Source organism: Xiphophorus couchianus, chromosome 1, assembly GCF_001444195.1.
Source record: "Xiphophorus couchianus chromosome 1, X_couchianus-1.0, whole genome shotgun sequence".
Taxonomy (NCBI): Eukaryota; Metazoa; Chordata; class Actinopteri; order Cyprinodontiformes; family Poeciliidae; genus Xiphophorus; species Xiphophorus couchianus.
The window spans coordinates 14063758-14084075 of record NC_040228.1 but is presented as its reverse complement, the minus strand read 5'-3'; the positions used below and the strand labels follow the sequence as shown (position 1 = coordinate 14084075).

General features: G+C 38.1%; 1 protein-coding gene and 1 long non-coding RNA gene across 3 annotated transcripts; one reads left to right on the top strand and one right to left on the bottom strand.

The window, feature by feature from the left end:
- Positions 1-978: 978 nt before the first annotated feature.
- Positions 979-19439, bottom strand: larp4aa (La ribonucleoprotein 4Aa). 2 transcript variants are annotated; one of them, XM_028014417.1, is made up of 17 exons: positions 18898-19439; positions 14352-14460; positions 14105-14263; positions 13015-13093; positions 12304-12440; positions 12112-12215; positions 11920-12030; positions 11781-11834; positions 11487-11696; positions 10252-10355; positions 9973-10014; positions 6275-6496; positions 5054-5108; positions 4805-4957; positions 4584-4723; positions 4266-4485; positions 979-3559 (listed from the first exon to the last, which is right to left on the bottom strand). In XM_028014417.1, exons 1-17 carry the CDS (start codon positions 19012-19014, stop codon positions 3173-3175), a joined length of 2403 nt encoding a protein of 800 aa, XP_027870218.1. In that variant the 5' UTR covers positions 19015-19439; the 3' UTR covers positions 979-3172. The 2 variants fall into 2 exon arrangements, with proteins under 2 accessions (XP_027870218.1, XP_027870227.1); XM_028014426.1 differs by lacking the exon at positions 9973-10014 and having other exon boundaries at positions 18898-19438.
- LOC114142892 (uncharacterized) lies at positions 6503-9371 on the top strand. The gene is made up of 2 exons (XR_003595125.1): positions 6503-8150; positions 8867-9371. It is a non-coding gene; the product is annotated as an uncharacterized LOC114142892 (long non-coding RNA).
- Positions 19440-20318: the final 879 nt, after the last annotated feature.

The window sequence follows — 20318 nt, the reverse complement described above, 5'->3', positions numbered from 1 at the left end:
GCATAGAGTGATTTACGCTGCCGCCATCTTTTAATTCATCTGGCGTCTTTTTTTTATACAGAAGTCTTTTAAATGCGTGACGTCATGCCCGCCACAGGGATACAATATATAAGAATACAATATTTAAAGTATGCACCAACAGTTTATAATTATATTGTTACTCAGTCCATTAAAATGGAAGTGATTAAACTACCAATATCAAATAAATTCAGAGAACTACAAATATTTTTCTATATATGATTAAAAGGTGCACATTTGTCAGTTTTTTAATGCTAAATAAATGTGAACTGTGCAAAAAAATGCACACTGAAGATCTACAAAAAAAAGTACTTTCTTTTATTATAAAATTACCATCTAAATTTCATACTTTTAAAGCCTAGCATGAGTTGAAACATCAGTTTAAAAATAAAAATGGAAAAAGATACATTGGCATTCAAATAAACCCGTTTTATTTTGATAATTTTAAGATGTGCCAATTAAAATATTGACTGCAAAAAACAAAATCTCAAATTTGAAATGACAAAAGTAGACCTTTAACCTTAAAACCACATAAAAAAAAAAAAAACTTTGATAAGAGTTAAGATATTTTCTGCAAAAACATCTCCACACAAATCTGTGCAACAATTTTACAGCATTGAAAAATAAAATAAAAACCCAGAAAATTTAATCCTCTTGAATTTTATACATCTACAGCCATGAATTTACTACGTTCATTTTCCCATTTTGTAAAACCCCATATTGAAAACATAAATTCAATGCAGAATTGCTTTTTTAAAAGCAGATAATTTAAAACACTTCACAACGAGCCTTTGCAGATAGAAACGTATAACGATGTAAATGTCTTCAGCTGTGAATTACCAGATTGAATTAAAAGAAAAATGCAGAAAAAACAAACAAACTACAAGGCAACCCTTAACTGTGCTGTGTGTGGGCGAGAACAACACTTGAGAACAAACTTAAGACAAGTGAGACTCGGAAGCCAAATCAAAATAATTTATTTTTGGTGACATTTCATACAGTTCTAAGATTGTGTCTCAAACACTTGGTTGATCAATTACTACATTTCCTGTTGCCACCCCAATCCAAATTAAACAGAAAAAAAAAAAAAATAAACAACCCAAACAATATTGCAGAGGGGGAAAGCAATTCCTGTAGATATTTGCAAGCCTGTCAACATCAACCATATGCTTCTAAAATTATTTCACATTACTCATGAGTACGATTCTTTTTAAAAACAAGTTAGTGCATTTCTGTAATTATACTAGATCACTAGCTGCTCATACTCAATAGAAAATAAAATAATAAAAAAAAAATAGCCCCAGTGATTGGATATTTGTTTACTGCAGTATCAAACCCAAAGTAAATGCATCAAGTATTTTTCTCTCAGCCGACATCTCGATCAGTATACAAATGTCATATGCGTGATTTTATTTTGACAATGCGATTTCACACAACTTTGGGGAAACCAGCCTACCAAGATTGGGAGAAAAGCGTTAAAATTAAAATAAATAAATTCAAAAAGCAATTCATACAGTGAGTCAAACTTCATGTTCTAAGTCGACGTGTTTTCCAAAAATAAAAAAACAGGAACAAACCTGCAAACTCACCCTAAAGCACAAAAAAAAACAAAAAACAATCCGATAAGATGTCTTGTCAATAGCCTCTCTCTCTCTTCAAATTTAGAACTAGAAATAATTACATTCTCCCACACACATTTCTAGTGAAGGGTTATAATAACAATATAGCAAAGGCAACTAAACCTCTACAGCTTCTCAAAAATCCAGTTTCACTGAGCCAAAAAGCTTCCCAAGCTAAATTTAGCATTTCTCATCAATAAAAATCAAAAACTTTATCCTAGAACTATGATCGCAGGCAGCTGGCACATAGCATGGGAAAAATGCTCTCACTTTCCACAACATGGCTGCCAGATATTGTGTAGCTATCATCCTTATCTAACAGCACTCCACAGCCTCTTTTTTTTTTTTTTTTAAACTTTGTCACTATTAGGAACAATTCACAGATATAAGCTTAACCTGAATATCCTGGGATAATGTAGAAAAGCCAAACCTCACCTGAGCCACCAGGCACACTAAATCAGTCAACTCTTACCATCAACGTACAGATTTCTCTCAGGAAAACACTCCACCCCCCCCCACCCAAAAAAAACCCAAACATGTAAACAGAGAACCTGACTGATTATCAACGATGACAAAGTTCTGAATTCATTGCAGTGGATAGACCCAAAAATGGTTCTGATAAACAGGAAAAAAAACATGAAAAACTTTGGACCAGGCTTTGCAGGTTCACCACGGCAAATGGACCAGTGGGCGCCCCCAACTTGTATTTCGGCTTCAAACGCAAAAGAAAGAAAAAGAAAAGAAAAGAAAAGAAAAAAAAAAACACAGACTGTGGTGTGAACGGTTTCTGAGTCCAATCGTAAATTGGAATCAAAACACCACTGTTAAACACATTTTCATTAATATACATTAGAAGACCAGACCGTCCGTTCTCTGGACAATAATTCAGAATCTCTGCTGTAAAAATCAAGTTATCCGTTTCGTAACGTCAGTGCAACTGGAGCACTTCAATCATTTTGCTAAACAATCAATGCATACGCAGACATCAGTCAACCCTTCAGTCATACTTGCAATAAGCACAAAAGGGAAAAAAACAACAAAAAACCGATGTCTCTTTGCGTGTTAGTGATATCTTTGTATATGTACATGACATATATGCATGTTGTTTTCGTCTTAGTGCATATTGTTCTTGCAGACCAACATCTATTTTTCAAAATAAAAAGAAGAAAAATAGGTAGAGGGCCACTTATGAGGCCCAGCATCCCACCTTCCCCAAGCAGAGCATGAGCGCAGCCTCCAGATAAATCGCACTTAAAATCTTTTAAGCGTAACGCCAGAGACCAAAACAAGAAGAGTTTCTGAACCAGTCGTATAAGTTCATCAGGTGTCACTTTGCCCTCAAGTCCTGGATGTCAGTCATTTAAAAGCATTTCTTTGGACAGTCTCCGTGGGGGGGAAAGGTGGCTACCATAAAGTTGTTGCTTTTATTTTATCTATCTTAATATAGTTTTATATATTTATATATATATTTATATATATATATATATATCCATATATATATATTCATACATATTTTTTCTATTCATATCAAGTTTTCACTTTGGCGATACTGGTGGTATGTTCTGCTCTTTGCCAATGAGCCTGAAGCCTCCCTGAGGGGAGCCTCGTCGAGCCGGGGGCAGGCGCCGCTGGTCCCGGAACTTGAGCCCCCCCGTGCCTCTGGGGCCGTTGCTGCGGTAGTAACCCTGAGAGTCACGTTCGCGCGGCGGTCGGCTCTCCTTGCATTCCCACCCCCCCTCCTTGTCGTGGCCCCGCTCCTGCTTGTCTCCGGGGCTGGTGCCGGAGCCCGGCTCCTCGGCCTTGTTCACGCGCAGCTCACGCAGCGGCTGGCCAGACGCCGTGCCGGAGGGGGCCGGGGCCGCGGGGGGAGGGTCCTTGGGAGGCCGCTGGCACACTTCGGCGTAGCTGAGTTTACGGGGTTCCTGAAGCAAGGTAGATTTAAAAAAAAACATCTAATGTTAAAAGTTCTGTGAGGGTGAAAAATTATTTATTTACTTACGGTGCCTTCAATAAGTATTTATACAACTACTTTAGGTAGGGAATGAAAGAAAAAAAATCTATGTATTTTGCAGAAATTTTATGTTAACAGACCTACCCAATCATGCCAATGTAGTAAATAATTTTGCTTGATGCAATTTGGAAAATTATGCAAACTGACGAAGATCCCTTTAGAAAAACTTGTTGACCATTTCATGAAGGGAGACATTGAAAAAATAATAAAAACAAAAACCATTTGATATAGTTATAATTTTGAAAAACTTCAGTTGTTTTCTTTTCTACTCAAATGTACATTGTGTTGGTACATCACCTAAAATAAAAATGAGGTAAAGTGAGGCCTGTGGCTGTGATGTGAAAAAGTTCAAGGGGTATAAATACTTTTGTAAGGCACATTGTGATTTCTTTGGTCAAACCCTCAGATCTCATAATCTTAATGGTCACTGGGACAGGAGTGAACTCTCTGAACTTAGAGGAAAGAGTAGAAAAAGCAGAAAAAGAGAAAGATTGAGATGGAGAAAAGAGAGAGGCATTCTGTCCACTCCTTCACTTCCCTCTATGCAAAGTTTCTCATCATCAGGAAAAAAATCACATTGATAAGTTGGCAACAAAAAAGCAGATTTCATTCGTTACCTGTGCTGGGGTGGTAATAGCGGCTGTAGACGCGGCGGGCGTGCTGGGGGTCGCCGGTGTTGAAGCAGCAGAGGGCTGAGGTCGTGAGCTTGACGTAGGCTGTGAGGAAGAGGAGGAGGAAGAAGAGGAGGAGTTCACAGTAGCTTGAACTGGTGTACGCTGAGTTACTTTGGACACTGGGGGTTCAGCTCGTTCCACTCTCTTCTCCTGATTACTTATACTGTCAGGAAAAAAAACATATCAGACTTTAGGACACTAACCAACAGAAACATGTGAGTATCTCAAAATATGAAGAGAAAAGTAATTTGACAATCATACCGGGAAGCCAGAGATCCAAGTGGTTGAGAAACAGATTTTGAGACGGTCGGGGCAGGACTTGAGACGGTCACAGCCTCCTCTGTGGCCGGAGTTTGGGCTGACGCTGGACTCACAGTGGTTTCTTTATTGGTTTGCTCCGTCTTTACGACGTAGAGAACCACAAGCATTACACTTATGAAAAACCAAGCAGCTCAAGCATTGCTGAATCAGAGAATCCTTACCTTGTACAAACCACGTACGACATCGGACATTCGGTTTTCTAGCACCGGCTCTCCCTGTGTGCTGACCACACAGCCAGGAAGAGGCGGGAAGTTGGTGGCGGCCAAGTCAAACTTGGGCGGAGAAACCTTCACCTCGGCTAAGGGGACCGGCCTCTGTGAATCAGAACGAAGAAAATACAAACAAATAATGGAACTGTGGTTCAAGCTCTAAAAAATTCAAAATCTCTACAATGAGACGCGGCCGTTTACCGTGTTCCGCTCATCTTCTCGCCTCCTTCGAGTTCCTCTATAGGTTGTGCTTCGTCTGAAAGACAAATGGTTGATTAAAAACATAATTTCAAAACGGGACAATGTACAAGTCAAACATAAATGTCACCATTTGATCTTATAAGAGATTATAGCAAAAACTAATTTATATGCGCAACATCCAGATGGTTTCAAGCTTTGTAAGAATCTCTTTCTGGTTCTTTTTCCTTTTTAAAATTAGATGCCAATTAAAGTGCAGGTGTGACCAGGTTTCCTGTAGTTTTATTGATTTATTTTTTACAATGCAATAATTGTCTAAACCTCTTAACCCATATTAATTTACTAAATCAAACTTGATATTGAGTCAAATCTGTTGTGGACACTTTAACAAAGTGACAAACCTAATTTATTCACAGAAATAGTAAAACTTTTTACTATTTCTTTTTACAATGATACATTATACATATAAGTTTGTTTCTCTCGGATATAACGTACAGAAAGCATGCATAGCCGTGACTTCTATAGTGGCAAAATAAAGTACAAAAAAAGTAATAAAATAAAAAGCAAACTGATTTTGTAGATTGTTTTTAATCAAAGGAATTCTTAGTTTTGTCTTTATCAATAAAGTTAATTCATATAAATTCTAAGGAAGTCATATATGCTGTGATTACAAGAAATCAAGGCTGGTTAATTTCATTGCAATTCTATGATATTCAATGAAGTTTAACTGTGCAATAAAACTGACTACAGAGAGAATCAGTGTAACTATGCAAAAGTTAACATTATAGAAACATCAAAAATAGAACCACTTCTATGTTTTCTGCTATAAGTGCTGAACTGCTGTTAGTAAAACTGTGCATTTTCATTACTGTATTTCTTTTAGGTTTTATCTGGTCAGTATCTTGTCTGCTTACATGTCATAGCTACCAGAAAAAGACTTTTGTGCGCAACCTAAATGAATTGACAACTGATTTGAAATAAAACCTTGATTAAAAAAAAATAACCTGACTGTAGAGTGAAACCAACACCTTGAATCAAATATTTACTTTTACTTAATGTCTGGCATTTAAACTCTGTATCCCGAGACACAAATCTCAAAAGATCACAGTACACACTAAACACCACGACTTTAGTAGTTTTCAAACATCATGACCGAATGTGTGAAACACAACCAATACTTCAGCGATACAGAAATGAGGTTCAACGAGGGGATTATCAGTTTACCTTCCACGTCCAGCCATGCCGCTGTCGTCATTAGGGTCCAAAGAAGATGAAGAGGAGGAGAGCTGCGAGAAGGCCGAGGTGATGTCAGCGGTCGCCTGATGAGTGGAGGTGCCGATGACAGGAGGCTGGGGGCTGCGCAGGCCGGTCAGACTCTCCAGGGGTACAGGTGTTATTGAGGCTGCAGTCACCTCGCTGGTCCTAATCTGGGGTTTAACGTGGTTTCTGTTGAAGTAAAAATCCAAATAAAGTTTCGTTAAAATGATACGGATTTATGCCGAGAGCCAGAAGTTTCAAATGAACAGCATGAGGTCATTTTAACTTTTAATCACATTTACATAGAAAATTCCCAAACTTCTGAATGATTCAAGTCATTTAAAGAGATACAAGACAAACAGTGGACGCGGTGAAAATTAAAATCACTTAATATGATTTTAGCCTTTCTATTTAATCAATGTCATTTGTCCAATGGACATGCGCTCACCAAGGACCAGTGTTTAAAGTTTTGTTGCGGTAAAGTTATAGAAAATCAAAAATCAGGGCAATGTTTTGCAAATTCAATACAGGGACGTTCAATGGAAATTCAATGCATTTAAAAATCCACACAAAGATTTGGGATGTTTGGCTGGTGAAATTTCTGGAAAATGTAAAAAGTTCACACTATAGTGACACATCATGAAAGTAGGGCATCTAAGAAGATCTTAATGTATTGAAATCAAAGCCAATAGTGGCAAGTTTGCCACAGCAAAAAATACATCAAACATCTATTGTTAATTTAGTCATTAAGGTTCTTTTTGTGTAAAAAGTACTGAAACATTAACAGTTGGACCCAATGCGTTCAGAAGCTTAGAGGAGGTCACATTAACTTCACCTGGAAAGGTTAAAGTGCATTTTAGGTTCATCCTAAAATTTCACCAGGAAGCCAAACATATCTGACTTTTCGTGAGCAAAAACAGAGCAGGTTCATACACCAAGTAAAGCACCCAGACTGGTGGGAGTTAAGTTTTACTAGATCTACTTCCCTGTTTTCCAATCTTCTGCAACAATTTATCAATGATGCAAATTTTAGGAAACGTTCAGAAATCTTTTTAGATTCACAAATAGAAAAGGCTAAGACACATTAAGCCACAACAATTGCGTTTCAAGAAAAGTGCTTCCAGTGCTGGTTCAGAGCTGAGTGTAGCTCAAGTCTTTCTTAAAAAAACAACAGGAACCCTGATTAATCTCCGCTGCGCTGAGTCTAGAGATGCAGCTAACAATTATTTTAGTAACTCATTATTCTATCGATTATTATGACGATTACGGTAATTGGAGAAAATTTTTTTTCACTTTGTGAAGATTTTTTATTTATCCACTCAAGGCTTTTTATAATATGGAAATATACAAATTATTCAAATTTTTACATTTTTTAAATAATTAAAAGTTTTGATGACTAGAATGCTATGACAGCACTCCTTTAGTGTATGCTTCACCATTTGTAGGAACGGATGCATCTGCAGCTAAAAAAAAATACATCTAGCATCAACATGTAAAAAGTTCAGCCCTACTTGATTTAACATCTATAGGGTAGGGCTGATCTGTTGATTATTTTTTTAAATAAATTAATTAATAACTGGATAGCAAAAGGTGCTTAGTAAGAGTTTTGGAGTTAAAATAAGCCCCTTGTTCTGGGTAGAACATAACACACGTATATGTTTTTTGTACAATTTTGGCTTACTTACTGCTCTGGGTATGTTTTTCTTTCAGTAAACTGCTTTTTATTGAGTCTGCATACTTCAGAAAACAATTATTCAATTTCAAAAGTTATTTAATCCAGTTAATTGTTTCAGCCCTAATATATTCCAGTTAATAATTAAACATCTTTTCTGCATGACAGAAGGTTTTTGACCTGAGTGAAGTTGGCCCCCCCACCTTCTTCAAATTAGACAAAATTGGTGTCAAACGTTTGTGCTACGTTTGTGCAGCAAAAATTTTCGTTTGTGCCGCTATCATTTTAAAGATATAAAGAAATGTTTTTAGAGGTCATCAAAGGTCAACCAACCCCCCACCTTCTTCAAATCAGACGAAATGGGTGTCAATCAACTCGGCTACGTTTGTGCAGCAAAGATTTTCATTTGTGCTGCTTCGGTTTTGAAGATATTAAGGAAAGGGTAAAGGTCAAAAGGTCAACCAGCCCCCCACCTTCTTCAAATCAGACGAAATGGATGTCAATCAACTCGGCTACATTTGTGCTGGTTTGTGCAGCAAAGATTTTCATTTGTGCTGCTATCATTTTAAAGATATTAAGAAATGTTTTAGAGGTCAGCAAAGGTCAACCAGCCCTCTTAATATCTTTAAAATGATAGCTGCACAAATGAAAATCTTTGCTGCACAAACCAGCACAAATGTAGCCGAGTTGATTGACACCCATTTCGTCTGATTTGAAGAAGGTGGGGGGGTTGGTTGACCTTTGATGACCTCTAAAAACATTTCTTTATATCTTTAAAATGATAGCGGCACAAACGAAAAGTTTTGCTGCACAAACGTAGCACAAACGTTTGACACCAATTTTGTCTAATTTGAAGAAGGTGGGGGGGCCAACTTCACTCAGGTAAGGTTTTGTATATAAAAAGGCCAAAACGTAAGCAATATGACACTACACACTGAACACACCACCGCCACACTAAAGCATGTTGGTGGAGATGCCTTTTTTCCCCACCCAGCAAGATTAATGATGCTGGTGTAAGTCCAGCTGCATGCGAGACCAACCTTCAACAGTTAAAACAAAAATCAATTAATGCTAAATAACAAAATGCACTAAACAAGCACTGGAACCACTTTGGTGGAGAAACAAACCCATACAGGAGAAGTGAACGTTACATTACATCAAGAAAACGGCAACATGCAAATGATGTGATAGGAAACTATGGATCCACCGACCAAATCACACAACATGCTGCCTCCGTAAAGACAATGTACACAAGTAGATGGTTCATCTGGGCTACATGTGCGCCTATGATTGGCTGGAGGGCTGAAGCCTGCCACCAATCATAAACTCACCAAGTAGAGCTGACAACACTTGAGTAAAACAGCTAAAATTAAAGCTTTTTAAAATAAAACATGAATCAAATTTTGATCTTTTAAAGATTCGACCCTCAGATCTCATAATCTGAACGCTCATCGGGATGGGAGTGAAGTTCCTGACTTTGGAAAGAAAGAAACAGAAGAGGGGGAGAGGAAAGAAGGAGTAAAGAGAGGACCAAAGCCAGTTATCTTCCTCCCATGTTGTCCCTCCATGCGCATCATGATCTCATCATCGGATCGAACGCATTTATCAGCTTCTCTACTGCTGGTTCTTTTGCTACAGCACATGACGCGTTGGGTCAATGAAGAAAGCAGCAATGAAAAGTAAAATAAGTGGTTAGTTGTAATTAAGTTTAACAGTTACTATGATGCATGCTGGTGTATCAATGCAAGGGGATGTTTGGTGCCAAGAGTCCTCAAATGGCAAAAAGTGGAGCAATCAAATCACAGGAAAACTCCAATAATTTCATTAATATGAATGGCACCAAGCATCATCACAGCAATGAAAGTTTTAATAAGGACCAAAATAAAGATAACCGATTGTCAGTCCTGGTGTGGTTTTAGTCATTAGGCTGCAGCAGTATGGTAAGACATGAGGGTAGCGATGAAGCTTATCATACAGTATTATATAGTGGTACCTGAAGGCATTTATTACATTCTTTCTTGAATACAGAGGGACACTGTGAGGACAGTAAGAAAGAGGGGAGTGAAGAGCAGTTCCCTGTGGGGTTACATTTTCTTCAGACAACACTGCATTGCGGATGATCTGACATTCACAGTTTAACCTAACATGCAAACAACAACAACAAGTGGTGAATGCCACACTCCAATTAAGAGTACATTTATGAAAACTGCAGGCTGAAATCTAAGTCACAACTTTAAAAATGCAGCACAGCAAATAAAAAGATCTTGCTTACCGGTTTCTGTTGAATGGGCGAGTTAGGTTAAGAGCGGTGGAGCCAGCTTTGTAGTGTCCCGCAGAGCCAAATCCATTCACAAAGCCGCTGTTAGGAAACGGTGCCTGAATAGGGAGAAAAAATGGCAGCGTTGACTAATCCTGTTTCATGTAGCAATTTGTTCAATTATTTACTCTGCAGCAGTCCAAGAATGTAATACAGGGAAAATATTGAAGACATTTAAGCTGATAGAGCAATAGCGATTCAATGCCCTGCACACCTCCACCTCAACTAGATTTTAGTGAATGAGATATTAAAACTCACTGTGGACACAGTGAATCTTCCTAATATTTTGCAGCACTGAATATTTTTCTCAAATTGAATTGATAAAATGGGTTACTACAAATTTTAGACTCCAATAGTTTTTCCTTACATTTTTGAATGCAAAACATTTGTGTCGTTTGGTCTTACAGGCCAGTTCACAAAATGTAATAATGCACTAAATATGCAGAATGAGGAGACTCGTGTTTACACAAGAAAAGCTTTCCTAATTCAAAGTAATAGAGCTGATAATGAGCCTTTTTTTTAATTTTACACACTTCTGCTAATTTAGATGCATTTTAAACAGCTGCCAACCAAAAGACATTCAAGGTTTCCCCCAGAAAACCTGATAGCCCCTACCACTGGGTGCCCCTACCTTAACGCCCGAGTGGTAGGGGCGTTAAGGAAGTCATCCAATGGGCCACCATGATTTTGAGATAAAAAATGCTTAAAGTTGACAAGAAATTTGAAAATATTACTAGGTAATTATCTGTTATTGGAAGACATTAACAATACCTAAACACCAACTATGAAGTCTTAAATATTTAAAAAAAAAAACTAAAATAAATAAGCAATGTTTAGCCTGGTGGCCCACCAGGCTTATAATCTGGGGGAAACCCTGACATTAGTCCATCACCAAATCCACCTGATTTTTCAGAGTGTAACCCGAAATGTCAGGTTTTACACCAACGATGTCTGAAAATTAAAGTTCTAAGTTTGAGTTCACCCACAAAAACTATCTTCATCTTTACATGAAAAGCCAAAAATAATGATCACTGGTGAATCATTAGCAACAACAAATAAAGAGAGAAGTTTATGAGAGAAACTGGTCAGATCACCAATAAATGCATAGTTTTTTAATACAGTTTATTAAAAATATTTCTGGTCTGGGACCCATTCCAGCGTCATGCAGCTCATTTAGAGTTGGTTCTTACCAGAGGAGTTTCAAAATAGGGTGTGGGTGAAGGAGTCCAGGTGGGCGGTACAATGCCATAGACCGGGTACTGCTGCTGGGGGTAGACATGCTGCATGTAAAGTGGAGAGCTGTACTGGGACTGGTTCTGAGACTGCTGAGCATACAAGCTGCTGTCCATGCTACGGTAACCATTCTTCGCGAAAAATGTGTTGATGGCCTTGATCCGTGCCTATTAGATGAAAAGAAACAAGAAATGACTCAACGTTTCTTACAGGAGGGGACTTGCAAACTAAAACATTTCAGCTCAACTTACCATGATGGGTTTTCCCTGAAATGTTTTGACTTCTTCCCTTAAGTACTTGTATGCCTGGAAGAGCAATTCAGGAGTCGAATCAGGTCATTTAAGGTGTTTCATTTTGAATTGGAGAAAAGTGAAGTTTAACCAGACGTACCTGCTGAGCATCTGTGTCCGATTGGAATGTGATGTACCAGTTGTTGTTGTGCGCAAACTCGACACTTATCACCTTTGGACAATTTTCGTTTTTAAACAATGACTCAACTTCCTGTGGGATTGAGACGAGTCAGTTTTTCAGTTTCCAAAAATGTCTCAATTATTCCTAAACATGAGCACAACGTGACAGTACCTCTACAGGTGTGGTTTCAGGGACCTCTCTCAGGATGATGATGCATCGTTTGTGATTCGGTCGAACCTTTTCACCTTTCTCATCCACTTGTACCATTGGAGAAGCTGGAAGGATCATTTCAAATATAAATACAGACAATCATGTCATATTTCTAATAGTTTTACAAAGTACCATGCTCATCCTTTCACTTACATCTCAACACATCCAGAATGAGCTCCATGTCTGTGGTGAGAACCTTTATGCCCTCCATGCTGGCTATAGTCCAGATGGGGACAAACTGGTCGCTGTCCATCTGAGACATGAGGTATAAATCCTTGGAGAGGTTTTCTCTGTGCAACAAAATTATAAATCCATGCAAATTAGTCGCATCTTAATTTGTCACAAACTAAAATATCCCCACTTGTTGCTCCAGACAGTTTACTTTACTTTCAAGAAACTAAACGAGGGTCACCTGTTGCATTTAAGGAAACAGTCTTGAAACTAGTCAATGGGTGACATATTTCAAGTAGCAGACTGCAAACTATCCAAACAGGGTAATAAACATATTTGCTGCACTTGTGTTCCTTGATGAAGGGAACTACAGTAAAAATGAATAATAATGTGCACAAAAAGGTACAATAAAACTAAAAACTGGCAAGTGTTTATTTTATGTTTTCACTTTAATCAAATCAGAAAAATACAAATAACAGCTTCATGTTTCATTATTTCAGCAACAATGGGAATAATTTTATATTTTTTTTAAAAAAAGACAAGACTTTGATTGTGTTTATTTAAAATAATTTCTGAAACTCAGAAACTCTTCTTCAAGCTCGTCATACTGCGAGATTCCCACATTGACCCATGTCAGATTTATGAGGTAAACGAGACTCTCGTTTACCTCAAATCTAAGTGTTTGGCTCTTACCTTGAGAAATAAAACTCTAGCTCTTTCTTCAGAGACTCTCGTAGATTCTCAGAGGACACTTGTTCTTCAGTTTTGGAATCTAAATATTCAATTGCAAGAAAAAGGATCAAATAAACTTTTGTACAAATAACTGAGATTATCCAGTTCAGACAAAGAAAAACATAAAACCATTAAATAAACAAAACACAGTAAACACAAACTAATTACGTTCATATGTTAGCAAATATTGCACCAAGCCTGACAAAATATGTCCACATATTCATGTGTATCAAATTCTTCCAAAGCCATTTCTTTTATGCTAGACTGAGGTGAGGCACCACATCAGTGTCTATAATCCAGCCTGGTGAATAGATTTGTTCGGCTGTTTCGTGTCCCTACATTTACATTTCAGAGGTCCATACTTCCTCTTGTTCATGCTTTTGTCCTTTTCCCTCTCCAGCAAATCTGAACAACGTTTCAGCCAAATACAAGTGTCACTAGCAAGAACAGCTAACAGGAACGACAATCTCACAAGATGGCGCCTCAAAACTGATCTGGAACACAGTGCGACTCACTTCACAAGCAAACATAAAAGGACACTTTCAGAAGGAATATAGGTTTATAAACTTTAAAAACATATATATCCAACAAGCTGTTGCGTATAATCAATGCAAACTTGTCACAATAAACAGTTTCCACTCTACTCTCAATGCTCGGCTAGAGGCCTGGATTGAACAGGGTTTTTTAATCGCACCAAGGAGCGGCCAAAATCCCTCTGAACTGAGCTTTGAATGCCACCTGCAATCCAGCTCACTCAGAGTGGGTCTCCATTGGCATAAAAATAATCACCACATAGGACAGAACACCAGATACATTAGCTTCACAAAGAAAGGATGTAAGGGTCATGTCTGACAGAGGGCAATTATACAACACAAACCACTATTTGACCGTGTCAAAATCCAAAGCCCATGAATGCGGTTTACAGAATAAAACCAAATGACGGTTAGTTTTTATTTTCCCCAAAAAACCTATTTGTTTCAAGTTACTGGAGACAGGATTCTCCTTAGCCACCGTTAAGAGAGTGGGGGAGGCTGCAGGTGAGATGACTGACCAGAGCTCCCTGTCGTGGACTCGGCGGGGGAAAAGCCCAGCTCTTGAAGGTCCATTCCATTTACTGCTATTTCAGCTGTTGCTGTGGAGCTGCTGTCACCAAGGGCGGTAAATCCCACAGAGTACTGCTTACAGCCAGCTGACGAAGGCTCTGAATAACCTGGTCACATTAATAAAACGCATTTGATTCAAGAATCAGACGTTTGTGAATATTTCATGCAGATTCTATTACCGTGTTGAGCACTTACTGATGTCTGAGGGAGGCCAGTGAGGACTGGTGACAGCCTCGCTGGGGGCCACGGGGATCTCCTGCCACACCTTGGCATTTGGGTTCAAACCAGCACCCTTTGAGGTGACCTTCAAAACAGAAACCACAGGATCAGGTGAGATTCAACTCAAAACACAAATGAAGGGAAATTGTTGCTTGGATTCTGGCTAGATTGAGGATTTCAAAACATTTGCAGGGATTGTCTTATGAATGTGCAATTTATGTAGCATGTAAAGCAATCAGTTTCAGACATAATCAGAGTGTATTAAAGGACAAGTGTTTTGCTGGTTCACATGTCTGTCATCTCATAATTGGTATTGTTGCCAGAAATTATACTCTTGTATAAATTCTCTATCAAATTTAAAACACAAATACCAATCCTCAAAAATTATATATCTAAAAAATCCAGAGGTGGCAACAAATAGTTCTAACACAGCTTTGCGTTTCTCAACCATTCCAAGTGTTTTAGTTTTGTCCTTCCTGCAATACACCCGAGTCAAATTTTTTAATTTCTGTGTAAAAAAAAAAAAGCATTATATTAAACACTGAGGCAGCTGATAGAGTGTGACATGAAAGCAGAAGAGTAACCACAACAAAAAAAGGCAAAATCCTCCCTGGAAATAGTTCTTTAATGAGATAACTGCCAAGTCACACTAATCTACTTTGTCATTATTGTTTCACCACAAAGCCCAACATGATGGGAAAAAAAACACACACACAAAAAAAAAAAACAAAAAAAAAAAAAAAACACAGAACAAAAACTTAAATGTATTTTTCAATGTCGCATCTAAGGGTGAGTGGTTTCTCTTGGTTTAGGTTTTATAGATATATTTTTATTCATTGTCATTGCATTTTTTAAAGTCAATTCAGAGCTCGTTTTCAATATAATTATAAATAATAAACACAAAATTGACAAATCCAGCTGCATGTTGACCTTTAAGTTTTATTTAGTGAATTTAAAAAGTTTGAGGTTGCAAACAATCACGCAGCAACCTGGCAGTGCAGTTAAAATTCATACTGCTTCCAATATTAGGGGGAAATATGAACTCACCATCTTCAATTTTTATTTGAATGATCTGTGCCTTGGAGGGGAAAATATTAAAGGAAAAAATGTTTAGCCCTCAAACCTACACAGATAAGGGGGAGATCAATCTGACTGTTTCTCTGCAGAGGATAGTCTAAGGAGTTTGACTTCTTAACATTTAAAACTTTATATTTTTTTAAAGAGGCACACTTAGAAAATGAGGAGTAGGTGTTGTGCTTCCTAATACACTGACAAAGGTAAACGTCCGTTTTATTATGCTTATCAAGATGCAGAACCACAAACTAATCTGAAATGTTACAACATATATATAATTTATATGATTAGTATTATGTATTAGTATAATTTTTAAAAAATATTTCAGTATTCAAGAATCAAAGTAGTTTGAGCCATATTAATGCATTTTGCTTGACATTTTAAATTCTTCTCAACAAGCACAGAATGGGGTGAGAATGCACCAGGACTGCATACATTGTGTTATTGCAGTATTAGTTTATGCAATATTAACACTGCAATGGACTGTTTGTAATGCAGTAAGTAATGGCTAATATATGTAAAGCATTCAAAGTTCAGTAAATTTGATTGAATTTCACTTCAATAGATACACAAACCTGAGACAGATGACTGTACCCATGATGATAAAGGTCACAGAGTGTCTGTGGAATATTAGAGAAGTGAGGAAAGCGTGGATTTTATGTGCCAGTCCAACATCGTGCAGCTGTAACAAAATCCCTGTGATCTAAGATGTCCAGAGATGGTGAGAACCCATTCGAGTCTCCTGGCTGGTCGCCAACATTAAAAGAGCCCAATTCCAATTTTATTTTTTGTCTGAAAATTTGCTAAATATAGCAAAAACTTTGCTGATGTGCAAAAGTGTGGTGATTATTTTTAACCGTACATGTGCAGATGTGACCTGGAGAACAGGTCAGTCAGCCGGGTCTCTTTTACAGAAGAGCAAGAGAGGACAGTGGTCGACTTTCAGACCTTAGTGGAGATGGATATGATCGGTATCTCATACGAGTCTCGGCCGTTTACCCAGCTCTCAAAATTAAGAAAATCGTGGCCGATTTATCAGTTGACCAATTTATCAGTGCACCTGTAGTTCCAAGTATATTAAATTTTCCATTTTAAATGTTGGATGCTTCAGTAGACTTCAAGAATGCTCTAAACATTTGTGGCATTTAATGCAGTTACATTAAAGTGATGATGAAACAACTTCTTTGCAGACTTAAGTGAACTCTGTACGTCTGTGACTGCATGACACCAATCAGCAGACAAATTGTTAGGTAAAATGTATATATTATCAAATATTTGTTGTTTCATGTAGCTTTATAGTTTTACTTATATAATGTTCTTGTCTCATATGCCTTTATTGTTTTCTTTTATTTCAGCATAAAGAATGTTTCTGTGTTGTTGAATTACTTTGTTTCCCTTTTCAAGAAGGCTTCCCTGAAGAAAAGCAGTGACAACCGTGCTCACAGGGTTTATCACTCAGCAGAAACGTCTTCTTCCTTGACCTGTTAGACAGCTATAAAACCGTCACTGTGAAGATGTACAACTTGCTCTGTTCTACACTGTGTCTGGAACCGAATAATCTAGTGCAAGACAACATGTGTTTTAGTTAGTGATTGTCATTAGCACTGCAACTAAGTGATGAAGTGTTTTGCCCCCACCCCTTAAGAGTTGCAGTGCTCTCTGTGATAGGGACTCTGAAAGTAATAAAAAGAGAGGAGCGGACAAATGTGTTTTCAGAGCGGTTGGAGATTTGTAACTGGAAACACATCTCTATCCGTTCTCCTCGCGAGATCAAAAGAATCTAACTCTCTTGTCTTTTCTGTGTTTGTTTAATTTGTCTTTAATAGGTGTCAAACCTGACACAAATAATTTTTAAAAATGCACTAGTAATGAAATTGCCTTTGTGAGGACACTAGGTATATAAACAAGTGTGATTTTTGGCAATACACTGCAAACAGCAACTTTTTATTAATGTTAAATAAATTTTTTTCCCAACTATATTTTAATTATTAATTGGAATTTATATTTATCACAATGAATCAAAAATCCTTTTAAAATAAAACCATGCAATAAATGTCCATCACAAGGTAACAGATCTGATTGAAAATAATTTATTAATACATATACATTTTATTCATTACATTTCACTTGGATACATTTGGTGATATTTTTTTTTTCTATCTTAAACAATGTTTGCTAATGTCTGCTCCAGGACAGCTAAATATTTATTAATCACTTATTAACAAAATTAGGTAATGCGTGTTGACATAGTGGAAATTAGTGCGGCCTGTTGATGCATCAGTTTGTGTCCCCAACTCCCAACAGGTACGTTAACCTTTAACCCCTGCAACTGCCACATTAATCTGTCTTCTGTTTTGCCTCTGGATTATCGTGTGTATGCAGCAGTCAAGAACGAACAAGCCCAAACGATCGGCCCTCTTTTGTCACTCAAACAGGGAAGGGCATTTATGCGCCGTGCAACTTGACACATGGTCACAATGCATGCTTCTGTGTCACAGGCCGTGGACAACCAAGAAGTGTCAGCTGACTGCGCAGCACGGCGAAGGCCAGGTATTCACAACGCATGTCACCGCACTAGCTAGGCTAACTAGCACTGCGATTAGCTGAAATAACATCACAGCAAATGCACGTCTGTTACTCGGTGAACAGTCGCAGCACTGTTCACAAATTAATTCAAATAGGATTCTGGACCTTTAAATTGTGCTTGTTGTCATTATATGGTCGGGTCGAAACTTAGCAAGCTAATGATTACTCAGCAAACTACTTAATAAGAGAGCTGGACGAAGAGGCTTCGTTAGCAGCAATGGAGCCCCCTGCTAACGATCAGTGCGCACATTTGCATTAAGTGGCTGCAAACAGATATTTAAGCCGCAGCGTCTCAGACTGTTTTCACAATATGGGATTGTAAAATGTCCTGTAACGGAGGGTTAAAGAGCAAACTGTGAGTTGAAACGACTCAAATGAAAGTTAGCGGCTTCACAATACTTAGTTGGGTTAATTTTAGCTGATAAATGTGACTCATGCGCGAACAGGTCTCTAGTATTATGCCGGGGGGCGGGGGGGGAACACCCCCCTTCCCCCCCAAAAGCCCGATTTTCTTTCCATAAATTAGTTTTAAGAAAGCACGTCAAAAGTGGCAAATCCCCTAGTGTTATTAAAGTGTTTAGAAATTATCTTCGGTTTCTCAGTAATTTATTGAAGTGCACTTTTTGCTGAGAGCAAGGGTTATAGATTTAACAAGGGTGGCATAAAAAGCCCCCTACGGTGTACATATGAGCAAAAGACAGAATGGGACATTTGCTTTTTTAATCACACCTGACAAAAACTGATCCGACTTTCGCTCAATCAAAAGTACTTCCCATGACTGGGTGCTTTTTTTCGGCACCACGTCGGGTGAGCAGAAGTAGCTAAAATAGCTAGCTGAGAAGCTAAAGAAGGCCTCACTCACCATGCCGCCTGACCCTCCCTCGCTCCCCAGCGGAGCCTCGTCCTTCCCACCGCTCTTCGGTCCGGGATCAGCCTCCTCCTGCAGCAGCGGTGGCTCTCCGCTCTGGTCTGAACTCATCAGCCGCTCCTGACTCACTACCACCCCGTCGCGTTCTCCCGGCCCCCCGCCTGCCGCCACCACCTCGTTTCCAAACAGCGGCTGTGTTTTTCAGTCAGTCGAGCTCGTCTCCCGGTCAACTGGATGGGCCAGCAGCACACTCCAGCTAGCAAGCTAGCGCGCTATGAATCAACGGAGCGGGCTAACGACAGCTAGCTCAATGAATTAGGCTCGCACGCTTGGATAAGAAACGTGGAAGCGACACCAAACCATGACTCCTGTTATACCACGGTATCGGCTGAAGTTTTATCAAATGCTGAACCACACAGCGACTTCGCAAGGCGCATTCCTTATCGGGCGAGCGGAGCGGACACTGGGGACATGCACCTTTCCTCGGCGAAGGCACACAGACCGCCGACGTCCCAACGGCCACCGCGAGTTCTCATTGACCTTTGTAGAAGTTGTTTCCTCTTCCGCTTCCTGTAGTTTTTTACTGTAGTTTTATTTTTTGAATATAAAGCCAAGCTCTGAACGCCTCTACTTTCCAGTAAAGCCTAAAGCATAAGACTTTTATTTCAGCCTCCTAAATTATATATATATGCCTGTAATTATTATTTATTTTAAAAACAGAACACTTTAAATAATTTTTTTTCGGTTTCAGAATAAGTCTTAAACCTAATAGAATGTAGAAAAGGGGTGTAAATATTTTCTAAATGCAGTGTAAGTTGTAAATGACAACACCTCAGGTTTATTAGAATAATTATAATGTCATAGCAATAATTATAATTAATTTTTATCACAATTAGACTAAAACTAGAAATGTTTTTATAATAAATGTATTAATAAAATGTTTTGGTAAAATAAATAAAATATTTTTTCAATTAATTCTCTTTATATATTTCATGTCACAACAAAATTATATTATAAAAAGGGAATAGCATGTTTATCTTGAGAAATTCAATTCTGGAAAGCTTGCTAAAATGTGTTTACTGGATAACGACTTATAGTAAAAATAACACAAAACAGCCCAAGAATAAATAATTAAACTAAAATATTTTGGCACTTATTAATCCAAATATTTTAACCATGTTAAAATTACAAAATTCTGAGTGGTTCCCAGCAGGTTTTATGGCTTTTCAGTGACCCTTCATTTCTCAACAAGAGAAAAAGAGGCTTGTGATGTAATCAGCTCTTTCTTTCTGCTATTGGAACTTAATCAGAAAAGGTAAGCAATGACGAGGCTTAAACACGGCAAGAAGAGGTCAGAAGGTTTCCTGTCAGCAAATGTACTTATCTAACTCGAGCAGCGTAAAAAACAAAGATTT